At 54.1% G+C, this 12,329-nt stretch overlaps 1 protein-coding gene across 2 annotated transcripts in view; it reads right to left on the bottom strand.

The window, feature by feature from the left end:
• JDP2 (Jun dimerization protein 2) overlaps positions 1-12,329 on the bottom strand; it is a 41,697-nt gene that overhangs the window by 6,048 nt on the left and 23,320 nt on the right. For both annotated transcript variants that reach the window (XM_068964390.1, XM_068964389.1), the window contains exon 3: positions 2,483-2,587. In XM_068964390.1, coding sequence (XP_068820491.1) covers positions 2,483-2,587 — 105 coding nt within the window. The remainder of the gene's footprint in view (positions 1-2,482; positions 2,588-12,329) is intronic.

Genomic DNA, 12,329 nt, shown 5'->3' on the forward strand with positions numbered 1-12,329 from the left:
CGAAACCCTCCCATGGCCCTCTGGCACTGCACACTTCTTCATCCTAATGAGGACATGGCATGAGAGTGAAAGAAGGTGCTGTTAATAACCAGGCCAGGACAACAGGCTTAGTTAAAGCGGGATTGCCCCGGACAACCGGCACAGGGACCACCCCACACATGAGGGCTCTGGGCCCCTTTCTCTCCGTGGACCCTGCACTCTAGCCACCCCGGCATTCTTTCCGATCCCATCACCGCATCCTTAAACGTCACCTCGGCCTCTGGCCTGTGCTTTGGCTGTTCGTGGTGACCCCTCCAGCTCTGTCCCTCCCCAAGTGGGCTCGCACCCCGGTCTGTGTGTCCATCAGGAGTCGTTCTGCAGTCTCGACTCGGACAGCTGCCCCTCCCCGCCCCCATCTGTGCTCACAGCCCCCTCCCCCGGGCTTGCCCAACCTCATGCTCAGCACACATCCCATCCCCGTTTTCTGCCTGTCACCCCCGCAGCCACGGCCTGCGGGCCCACTGTGCGGTGGGCGCTCACTCGGCACTGAGGATGGATGGATGGGTCAGCAAACGGATGGATGAACCCTGACTCCACTGCACGCTGGCAGTGGTAACCTCGGGCAAGGAACTTGACCTCTCTGTGCTACAGGTATGTGTCTAAAAGGGGGATCAGCAGGGTGCTCAGTGGAATGAGAATAAATGGGACCCAGGAAATGCCTGGCACACAGTAGGTGCTCAGACCATGTCATTGGAATGCACAGAGCAGCTTGCCCGCTCATCTGGCACTGACCATTGGTGACACTAGTGTGTCACTGGTGTGCATTCACTTGGCACAGCTTGCCTGCTGGCTGTTTGACAGGCCCTGGAAGGCGGGGGTCAAATATGAGTGCTCCCTCTGTGCCCCGCCCAGCTCTGCAGGCTCTCAGGGCTGGAAATGAGGTGTGTGACACTCCATCCATCTTAAAAGCTTATGTGAGACCCTTGTCTTAGAAATTTCTTGAAACTTCCCTCTTGGTGTCAGTCCACCATCCTTTCCGAGGGGCTTCCAGCTCCAGAGTCTAAGTCCCGCCTATACTGACCGTTCCCCTGCTGAAACGCTCACAGCCGGAGGTGCACACACAGCCCCAAGGCAGTGACATCCGTGACCTCTGATTTGTTCTCTGTTGCAAGAATGAGAAGAGACCCATAGATCTCCAGAGAAAACCCAGGCCAACCTGGCCTCGTCCCTCCAGCCCCCATAGGAGGGACCACGACTAGTCCTTCCTAGGTGAGGTGTCCCTAGCACACCGAGCACAGGGCCAGGCACTCAGTATATGCTTGACACTGCTTGTCCACAAATCAACAAACAAGCAAAAGAATGAATTAACAAAGGCACGAACAAACCCAGGAATGAAGGAATGAATGGGAGCCAGGAGAGCAGAGTGCTGAAGACAGACACTCTGACGTTAGCCTCAGGCCAAATCTCAGCTCTCCCAGGTCACTGCTGAGTGACCGGGGCCGGTTACTTAGCCCCCGTGCCTTCCTTAGTGTCCCCATCAGCAGACTGAGAATAACGCAGGCCCCTACCTCATACAGCTATGACGCCAATAAAACACACACTGTGCCTTGCCCAGGGCCGCCCTTCACAAACGTCAGCAGCTGCTGTCCACTGCTGCTCACTGTAGAAGGTAGCCTGACCTGGGACATTACTGTTCTGTAGTGTCACTATTGTTATTTAGAAACCAACCACAGATTGGGAGTGGGGAGGCTGGAGACCACTGGCTAGGACCAATTAGCGTTTTGGTCATGTCCCTTCAAAGTCATCAACCATTTCTGAAAAACAAAAACAGGAGGGAAATCCTAAGGGACAGAAGAAGGAACAAACGCCTGTTTGACACATTCCAAATGAAAGGCCAGGGGCGCGCTCTGAGGGCCATGAGGCAAGGCAGCCTTCCACTTGCCTCGGCGTGCAGAGCTGACCTCTGTGGTCCTGGAGGCAGCAGCCAAGAGCTGGGGGTGAGTCAGGGGATGTCAGCTTCCATGGGACAGAGTCCAGGCTGATGGGAGTCAGGACCAGAAGAGCCTCCTGCACTCGATGGGGGGCGGTTTTCTCCCCCATGGCTGCATGCACTACCCCTGTGCACGGAACTATCACGAACTTCATCTGTACCCACGCCAAACAAGTTTGGGAGCCCTCAGTGCACCAGCAATGGGGAGTACCTGTCCTGGGCCACCTGGGCCCCTCAGCGCCCAGGATCTAAACCTCAGCTGGAGGCGGGGAACTTGGCTCCTCCCATCGGCTCTGGCCTTCCTGCAATCAGGCTGCCCCCTGGGTCGTCTCAGTTCAGGGAGGGGGCACTGGATAGGAGGGGGGGGTAGGAACCGAGAGGTCATGGCCGCCTGGGCTGATGCCAGTGAGCATGCATTGATTCTGCAGGCCCGGGATGCTGTCTCCCGGGTTACCAGCACACAAGCTTCTAAAGGACAAGGCCAGGGCCCACCCTGGCCACTGCCCGCCTCACCCGCTGCAGAAATTCCGTCCGCTCCTTCTTCTTGTTCCGGCATCGGGCCGCCGCGACTTTGTTCTTCTCTCGACGCCGTTTCCTCCGCTCCTCTTCCTCGTCTAGCTGTGGGGGCAAAGAGCCACGGATGAGACACCAAGGCAAGCCTGGCAGCCGGCTGCCCTCCCAAGACTCAGATAGACGGACAGACGGATGACATAACCCACATCCCGCCATGAGTGAGCGGCCCTGCCAGCCCACTGGCCTCTCGGCAGGTGGGATGCAGCAGTTCCCAGCTGGCCCCCAGGATGCTCGAGGAGCAGGTGGGCATCCTGGGGAGGAGTCAGCACCCAGGAGGGCAGGGCCACGTGGGTTCTGTCAGAGTTCAGGAGGCCTGGAGCCTGGCGATCACCTCACTCAGAGGTGACACCCAACAGGCGGTCTGTTCTCTGGCCTGGCCCGAGGCCTCTGGGCACTGTTTTCCAGGCCAGCAGCTCCCAGGCATTTCCTTTCAAAACACCTTGAGCATGAGTGTTGATTTTACCTTCTGCTCCACCCATTTTCATTCCCTGTCCTCCCTTTCAGGTCCTTTCGAACCCTCAGCTCTCTCCTGATGATGAAGCAGTCTTCCCACCCCTCACCAGGTTCGTCCTTCCCTCTGCCAACGCACTGGGGAAGGAAATGGCAACCCACTCCAATATTCCTGCCTGGAAAATTCCATGGACCGAGGAGCCCGGTGGTCTACAGTCTCTGGGGTGACAAAGAGTCAGACACGGCTGAGCAACTGATCACACATGCATGCTGCCTCTGCATTTTCTTTCTCCAGGATACCCACTTGCACCCCAAGATCCCAGGGGCTCCCCAAAGTGCCCTCCTCAGGACCTAGGCAGAGGAGGCTTCTGAATCTCTAGACTTACGTCCCTGGTGGCTCAGTTGGTAAAGAATCCGCCTGCAATGCAGGAGACCTGGGTTTGATCCCTGGGTTGGGAAGATCCCCTGGAGAAGGGAATGGCTACCAACTCCAGTATTCTGGCCTGGTGAACTCCACAAACAGAGGAGCCTGGGTACAGTCCATGGGGTCACAAACAGTCGGACATGACTAAGTGACTTTCACACACACACACACACACACACACACACACACACACGGAATCTTATTCTGAGTGAAACAGGGCCTACTGAATGGGAAAGAAGAGGCTCACTGCCTGCCAATATGGACTTCAGAGCTGTGGCTATTACTGTTTAATATCATTAATAATAACAAGAGCTGCCATCTGTTGCCCTCTTTGTTCAATGCTTTCAACATAGGAACATAGGTCCTATAATTCTCACACTCACAGTCTGATGAGGAAGTTCTCTGACTGCCCCGTTTCACAGACGGTGAGACTAAGGTTCACCCGCACAGTTTGCCCAAGGCCCTCCAGCAAGGAGATGAGAGAGTCAGGCTTCCCACTCCGATTTCTCTGACTTCACCCGCCCTGATCTTGACCACAGCCCCAGCCCATCAGGATCATTTGGACATGAAGCCTCTCACGGTCCACTGCCTGCTAGGGGATTCTGGAGGACACACAGGATCGGCCGGGCTGGACACGACCCAGAGTCCAAGGCCACTGGAGGAGTCGTCGGGCAGCCCTAGGCCTGCCAACCCTCTCACTTCTGGAGCTAGTGGGGGTGCTTCTGGCAGCCTGAGGCCTGGAACAAGGTCTCGGCCCAAAAGGGCTGCAGGCCAGGAAAATAAACAGCCTCTCTGCCTGCATTCCCGGCATGCTCCGGGAGCTCAGGACCAACGGGTGAGCCGGAGACCAGCACCCACGGCCCCCGGCACAGGCCCTGGCAGGGGCCGCCCCGTCTCCTGGTCCACCACCTTGGAGCTTCTCCCTGACCCACGCCCTCCCGGCCTGGGAGGCTGGCTGGAGAGGTGCCCTGTCAACACGGCCGCACCCAAGCACCTCCCAGCCCCTTGGCCTCCTTTGAAACCGAACCAGAAGTGACAGCTCCTCTGGCTGACCCGCATCTGGGGAAATAGAAACCCGGACAAAGTTGATTCTACCCAACCTCTACCTCACCCCCAACAAGGTCGAGGTAACCGTGACGACAGGCAGAGGGAAGGAACTGGAGGAAGTGGCTGGCAGTGCAACCTCCCCTCGGCCGAGAGGGTTTGCCCACAAACTGCCAAGGTGATGTGTGCAACCTGGGCCCTGCCAGGCACACAGGGCCTCCGGCCCCTCTCCCAAAGCAACCCCTGGGTTCTGGCAGAGCTTGGGAGATACAGCCTCTGTCCCCGAAGAGCCAGCTCCCTCCCCCACCCCTGTGCAGGGCCTCATCCTACATAAAGTTGGAAGCTAATGGAAGCGTGCTAGCAGCAGATGCAAAAAGGCTCAGTGCTGGAAGTTTAAGAGATCAGTTGAGCCAGGATGACACCCAGATGGGGGGGCTGCTCCTCCTGCCCTCTGCAGCCACATCGGTCCCCTCCTACCCTCACTCTAGGCTCCAAATGTCTCACCTTCTCCAAGTCTGCCAGGCCTCCTGAGATAACCTTCCTTTTCTATTGGTTAACTCTTACAACCCTCAGGAGCAAATGCCACCTCCTCCAGGAAGACACCCTTGACTCCCCAGATTGAATGGACTGCTTTTCCCACTGTTTATGATAGCCAAGACATGCTGTGCTGTGCTCTGTTGCTTCAGTCATATCCAATTCTTTGCAACCCTAGGGATGGTAGCCTACCAGGCTCTGTCCACGGGATTCTCTAGGCAAGAATACTGGAGTGGGTTGCCACACCCTCCTCCAGGGAGCCAAGACGTGTAAGCAACCTAAATGTCCATCGACAGAAGACTGGATAAAGGAGATGTGGTACATTTATACCATGGAATATTACTCAGCCAGTAAAAGGAATGGGATAATGCCATTAGCCACATGGATGGACACAGAGAGTGTCACACTGAGCGCAGAAAGTCAGACAGAGAAGGAGAAATATCATATGCCATCCCTTATATGGGGAATCTAAAAAGAAATTGTACAAATGAACTTACTTACAAAACAGAAAGGCTCACAGACTTCGAAAACGAACTTATGGTACTCAGCGGGTAAAGGTAGTTAGTGACTTTGGGATGGTCATGCGTACCCTGATACATGTAAAATGGATAACCAATAAACCTATTGTGTAGCACATAGTACCCTGCTCAACGATATGTGCCAGCCTGGATGGGATGGGAATTTCGGGGAGAATGGATACAAGCATATGTATGGCTGAGTCCCTCTGCTGTTTACCTGAGACCACCACAACATTGTTAATCACCTACACCCCAGCACAAAATAAAAAGTCTAAAGTTTGGTTAAAAAAAAAAAAAAGAAAGAAAAAGAATTAACTGCCTTTTCAGTGCTACAGCCCTTTGAGTTCCCCGCTGGAAGAACCTCCATCACACCCCACCATAATTCTCAGCTTCTGTAGGCAGCTGCCTTCCCTGCTAGTCTGGAGGATGGGGGACCCGGGTAACCCCAGCACCTGGCACAGAACGTGGCACTTAGGAGGGGCGCAGCGAATGTTAGTCAAATGAATGAAAGGAATGAAAGATTCAGAGAAAGATGCCACAGGCTTAAATCTATAATTACAAAAGTGATTTATTGCCTGTATCTGTATAACCTTTGCTCCAGGGCTTCTAAGGAGCCTTCTCCACCAGGGATGACCTCATCTTTCTGTCTGCAGGAGGCCAGCAAAGCTTGGGAATTGGGTCCTGCCTTCCCCAGAAACACACTGGCCTGAAGACGGAGTCAGGATGTGGGGTGCAGGCCACCTATGGCTGTGAAAGTGAAAGAAAGTGAAAGTTGCTCAGTTGTGTCCGACTCTGCAACCCCACGGACAGTCCATGAAATTCTCCAGGCCAGAATACTGGAGTGGGTAGCTGTTCCCTTCTCCAGAGGATCTTTCCAACCCAGGGATCAAACCCAGGTCTCCCACATTGCAGGGGGATTCTTTACCAGCTGAGCCACAACAGAAGCCCAAGAATACTGGAGTGGGTAGCCTATCCCTTCTCCAGCAGATCTTCCTGACTCAGGAATCAAAACGGGGTCTCCTGCATTGCAAGCAGATTCTTTACCACTGAGCTATCAGGGAAGCTCCCTATGGCTGTGGCGAGTGCACGAACCCCAGGCAGGACCTGAAAGCATCAGGCTGTGTGTACTTAAGCCCTAAAACCCCAGCACCCATAGCACCGCTGGCTTCCAAGCCCATGGCTGGGCCTTTCCCATGCCTGAGTCCTGCCTTGGCTCACACGACCCAATAAAGCAAGAAATGGCTGCACAGCCCCTTCACCACACTTTCCCCTTTGAAACTGTGCTTCATCTCCCCCTAGTCCTCCTGCGGCTCTTTAAGAGCCCCCCAGAGGGCTCGGAGAAAAGAGAGTTCCTGCCTGAAGGAAGACAAGGGTTGGGCAGTGCTCTCGGGCCCCACATCCCCACGGGCTCATTCTGGCTCCTTTCGCAGGGCCTGCATGGGCTGCGCCCTCTGCCTGGAGCTGTTTGGGGACTGGCTCAGCCCTCCACCAGGCTTGAGGCCGCTGCCTTCTCCTAGAGGCTCCCTGGATCCTCTAGGCATCTGGTCCCGCGTGGATGAGAGACAGCGCCGTGTTTTCACCGCACACGGCTCCAACATCTAAAATCGGAACCCTGAATGGGAGATGATGACTTTTTCTGCAGACACAGCTGGAGGATCCAGCATGTTTGAGGAGGAGGCAGCTTGAGCTTCAAGACTTTGAAAAACCATAGTCGGGGTGGGGGTGAGTGGGGGCAGGCAGGTGGAGCAAGCAGATCATTTCCTGTCCTCCAACTGGGTTCTGGTTCTGGATTTCTTCAATTCCCAGGACGGCCCAAGGACAAAGCTGTCTGTTCTGGCAGTGACGGGGGGGCCCTTACACCATCCTCCACCTTGGAGGGCCAGACCTGGGGGTCCGGATCACGGCCAAGGAGGCCCTCACTGTTGAGCAGTCCCTCCTCAGACAGCCTGTTCTCAAGCCCCCTGAGGAGGCCCAGGGCAACCCTGGCCCCTGCTCTAGTTGACTGTATGGTATGAGTGGCTGACCCGACCTGGGCTGTATTAGCCAACAGGATATCTGAAACTAAACTGCTGGGCCGGGGGGTATGCAGGCTGGACAATCAATTTCAACCCAGAGAAGCAGAAGGATCAGGCTGCTGATGTGTTGAGACGAGCAGAAATCACCCGGCAAGAGAGAAACAGACACTCGGCTATAGGAGCGAGTCGGACAAAGAGAGGGAATGGGTGAGAGAGTGAGAGAAGCACAGCCTGGACAGGGTGTGGTGAGCAAAGGGCCCGGGGCACAGATTTAAGGAGGTGCTCAACTCTGGAGCTTGTGCCAGGGCAGGGTCAGCACCCGAGGGTGGGTGTCTCCTTAAATGTCACACGCTGGGCATCTGGCTTGCCCCATCCTGTCCAAACCCCGAGAGACAGAGAGAGCTCCAGACAGAGAAAGGCAGAGACACAGACAGGGAAGACAGACAGAACACAGAGAGACAAGATGGGTGGAGAGAGAGACAGAGAGCATGGGGCAGAGCTGCAAAGAGAGAAACACAGAGACATGGCCACAGGTCGATGGTACAGACAGACGTAGGGACAGACAGCACACAGATAGGAACGTTGATTCCACCCCTGCAGAGGCCTGACTGTGCTTCGTCTCCTAGGGATCCGTGATGGACACGTCTGAATCTACCCTGGAAATTCCTCCATTGGCCTGCAGGGAGCTGGAGGAGGTTTCTGCCTTTTGCCACTGAAAGAAATGTGTGACACCAGGGTCCTGCTCTTGTGAAGTCAGATGATGCCAGGTATGCAGAGGGTGGTCCCCAGGAATCCAGGAGAGAAAGTCTACCCAGGAGCAATGCTTCTAGAAGAGCTGGGAAAGCGGCAGAGCCTGGATGCAGAAGAGCTCTTGAGCAAACAGAGGTGGGTCACCTCAGCAGGAAGGAAACCCCGGGGATTCAGGGCCCTGGGGGTTAAATGGTCTCAGGAAACCGAGCAGGACAGGCCTACTATCTTCCTCACTTTCACGGATGCGCAAACTCATGATATCAAGCTTGATATCAAGGCTGCCCAAAGGGCAGTGACAACTTCGAATCCAGGCCTTTGGGGTGCAGGGCCTGAGCACCTTCTGCTCTTTGAAGGGCGGGTGGTCTGGGTAACAAGACCCTGACTGACCCTTTCAGCTCCATGCCCAGGGATGGAACTATTAAGCATCTAACTGTGAGGACAATGACCGTTTTATTTTTTCCTGCCTGGGTATTTCTCTCTCTTTTTTTAATTGGAGGATAATTGCTTTAACTGGAGGATAATATTGTGTTGGCCTCTGCTATACAACAGCATGGATCAGCCACAGGTATACGTGTATCCCTTCCCCGCCCCGAATTCCTATCCTGTCTCCTTCTCCATGCCACCCCTTCCAGGTTGTCACAGGGCACTGGGCTGAGCTCCCTGGGTCACACAGCAAATTCCCATTGGCTATTTATTTCATATATCTGCCTGGGTATTTTTAAGTAAAGCATATTTGTTGCATAATTAACACGAGAGTGTAGCACGAAAGCAGCGTAGTTTACAGGAGGGGGATCCACCCGGCTCCAGTCATGACTCTCAGGCCCCGTCTGCCAGCCACGTGGCTCTCACACGGTGGCAAGTCACCCAGATGTGATTTTTGAATCCTGACATTTCATAAGCATTTCCAAATATGTATCTTCAGTTCAGTTCAGTCACTCAGTCGTGTCCGACTCTTTGCGACCCCATGAATCACAGCACACCAGGCCTCCCTGCCCATCACCAACTCCCAGAGTTCACTCAGATTCACATCCATCGAGTTAGTGATGCCATCCAGCCATCTCATCCTCGGTCGTCCCCTTCTCCTCCTGCCCCCAATCCCTCCCAGCATCAGGGTATTTCCTTACAGACCCGCAAAGAATCAGGATGAGAAAGAGCAATGACACTTGGTAACCCCAGGCACAGCAAACACAGGAACTCTCCCATGGGAACTCTCAAAAGGACAGTGAAGCAGGTGCCCAGCCGAAACCAAGGGGGAAAAATCAAGTCAAACCCGCAGTGCTAAGCAGAGTAGTGAAGGGCTGAAAGACTTATCTCAGACTGAAAACTGTCTCCCAGGCAGAGAGAAGCGGGCTTATCTGAGACTTGGGGCATCAAGGTTGTCAGCATGAACTTTGGAGTCTGAGAGGCCTGGGTCCACCCTGGTAGCTCTGTACACCAACTCTTCCTGCATATTGCCTTTTTTTTGCTGGAAAATGTTATATGTTGAATAAAATTTTCTATAAAAAAAAATTTTTAAGTGCTCCGGGGCAAGTCCCTCAGCCTCTCTGAGCATCACTTGTACAAGGAGGACACTGAGCCATGCTGCACAGGGTTGCCATGATGACTTAAGTCTCATCCCAGAGCTGGGGACACAGGAAGGGCTCTGAAAATTCCAGCTGCCCTGTCTTTCTAGGCGATGCCAATGCTGCCCCAGGCCCACCTCCCATACAGAGAGAACCTGGCATAAAAGGAGCCCAGGGGGCTGACTGCAGGGTGGGGGTGCTTCAGGGCACACGAGTTGTCAGCGGACAGGCCTGAGTGACCACCCTCATGCCTCCAAGTCGAGCCCTGGCCGTGCCTGCTGGGACCCTCCCCCTTCCGTGGAGGAGCCACATTTCAACACCAGGGACCCATGAGGACCCTGGGAAGTAAACACCCAGATACCAAACATACCAGACATCCTCCCACATAAACACAGCTGCTGGGAGCCAGGGGCTGCGGGCCCTGCCCACTCCCCTGCCCAGGACCCTCTATATGCACTGAGTGGTTTCAGCCACCACCTCTTCTCAAGTGCCAACCAAGTCTTTATTTTCAGGGCAAAACGTCCACTATCTGCTGGATGCTCGATCCAGACTGTCCTCAACTGGCGGTTTTATCTCTCTTCTCCACCCTAGCTGGCACCATTGCCCACCCGGTTACAGGCCTCGCCCACTAAACCTGTCCGTCCCCGTGTCTCCAGTTTGACCAGACAAGCCATTCAATTCTACATCCTATATCATCCCAACACTTGCTCTCCACTCTCTACCCACCTGCCGTTTTCCAGGTTTTCTCTCTTCTCTCATCTCTGTTTCTCTGTCTCTCCATCTCTCTCTCTTCTGCTCCACCTCCTGGGAGGCCTCCTGACCGTGTACAACCATCCTCTACTCCAGCCATTGGAGGGAAGTTTCTAAAATGCAAACCTGATCCAGTTACTGACCTTCAGGGGCTCTTCGTTATGCTCAGGATAAAGCCCAAGCTCCTTAATACACCCAACAAGGCACCCGGTGACTTGGCCCCACCTGCCCTGGTCTCACCCTCATCTATCCCTATCCTACACACCCTAGTCCTGCAACACTGAGCCTCTCCTATACCTCACACTTCCCTGGCCTCATGCCTTTGTCTCTGCTGTCCCCTTGGTTTACTTTCATTGCTGTTCATTCAGCTCAAGCGTGACCTCCTACAGGAAGTCCTCCCTGATTCTCATCCCCTCCAAGCTGGGGAGGTGTTCCTCCGCTCTGGGCTTTCATAGACCTTTGAGTTTATCCTGGCCTCTAATGTGCTATATTCTAGCCCCAGTTTCTGCCTCCACTAAAATGGGAGTTCCGTGAGGGCAAAGTCTGTATTTTGTTGACTTTCTGTGTGCCCCACACCTTGTAGAGTTTATGGCCATCAGTAGCACTCAATAAATGTTTGCTTAAGGGAAGCCTGATCCCCAGAGCTGGGGACCTGGACAAGAACCCAGGACGCCTGACTCCCAATCCAGTGCCCTTTCCAACTGCCCCCAGTGTCAGGCTGTAATCCAACACTTTCACCTATAAGCAAACCCACACATCTGGATGCCATGCTCACTCAAAGCTCCAGCCCAGCCAACCACCAGGTGAAGGCTCTGAACAGAAGCTGGCAGAGGCAATGGCTGCACCTGCCAATTCGCTACACTCAGCTCTCCTGGCTGGGGGCGAGTGCAGGTGGAGAGGTGACTGCTCAGGGCACTGGGCCTCTGCGGGGAAGCGCGGGAAACAGCAAGGCAGAAAGCTACTCTCCATCCTTAGGTTCTGGAACTAAGAAGACCTAGAGATCCTTGATTTCTGCCACATCCAAAGGCCTGGAAACTCAAGTTCAGGGAAGCGGAGTGAGTCCACGCAGGTCTCTGGGTCAGACAGTGGTGAGACCACCCAGAACCCCACTGCTTTCTGGAAAGAAGCAGGGAATACTTCCTTTAGGATGAAAGCCCGCTCCTATTCTTCTTGTTGCATTAGAGCCATAGGGAATCCAATCAAACAGACTTCTCTGAGGTCTTGCATCTCAGTAAGAGGAAGCATCTCCTGACCCCTGCCTCATTGGCCTCAGTCAAAACCTTCTCCAGGGTTAGAGAACCTCTAAAAAAAATAGGCCACCCAAGGCCTGAGGCTGGTTTATATGCACAGAATAGGAAAGGGCCATTCTCTCAAAAGCAGTGGAGAACAGCCTGTTTCTACCACTAAGAAAAGGCTGCATTGTGTTTGGAACAAAGCCTGAAATAGCTGGCTGGGCAGGGTGGCACCCATCTGTGGATGGCCCTGCTGAGCGAAGGGCAAACTCTGTTACTGTGAAAGTGAGGGGGAGGCTGGGAGATAGAGGCAAAAATCACCTTGCTCAGGCAGAGGAAGAGAAAAGGGACAAAGTTTGCCAGGAAATCCTTTTGCGGACAAGAGCTATTTGAAGAATGATGGCTCTTTTTTGTTGTTGTTGAAATCTGTCTATTCCAGGGCCTGTTTCATATTTATGGTTTAGGGAGGTTTGGTTTCCCACTAGGCAATCAATCAATTTTCTTGCCC

The sequence above is a fragment of the Capricornis sumatraensis genome, chromosome 2, assembly GCF_032405125.1.
Source record: "Capricornis sumatraensis isolate serow.1 chromosome 2, serow.2, whole genome shotgun sequence".
Lineage (NCBI taxonomy): Eukaryota > Metazoa > Chordata > Mammalia > Artiodactyla > Bovidae > Capricornis > Capricornis sumatraensis.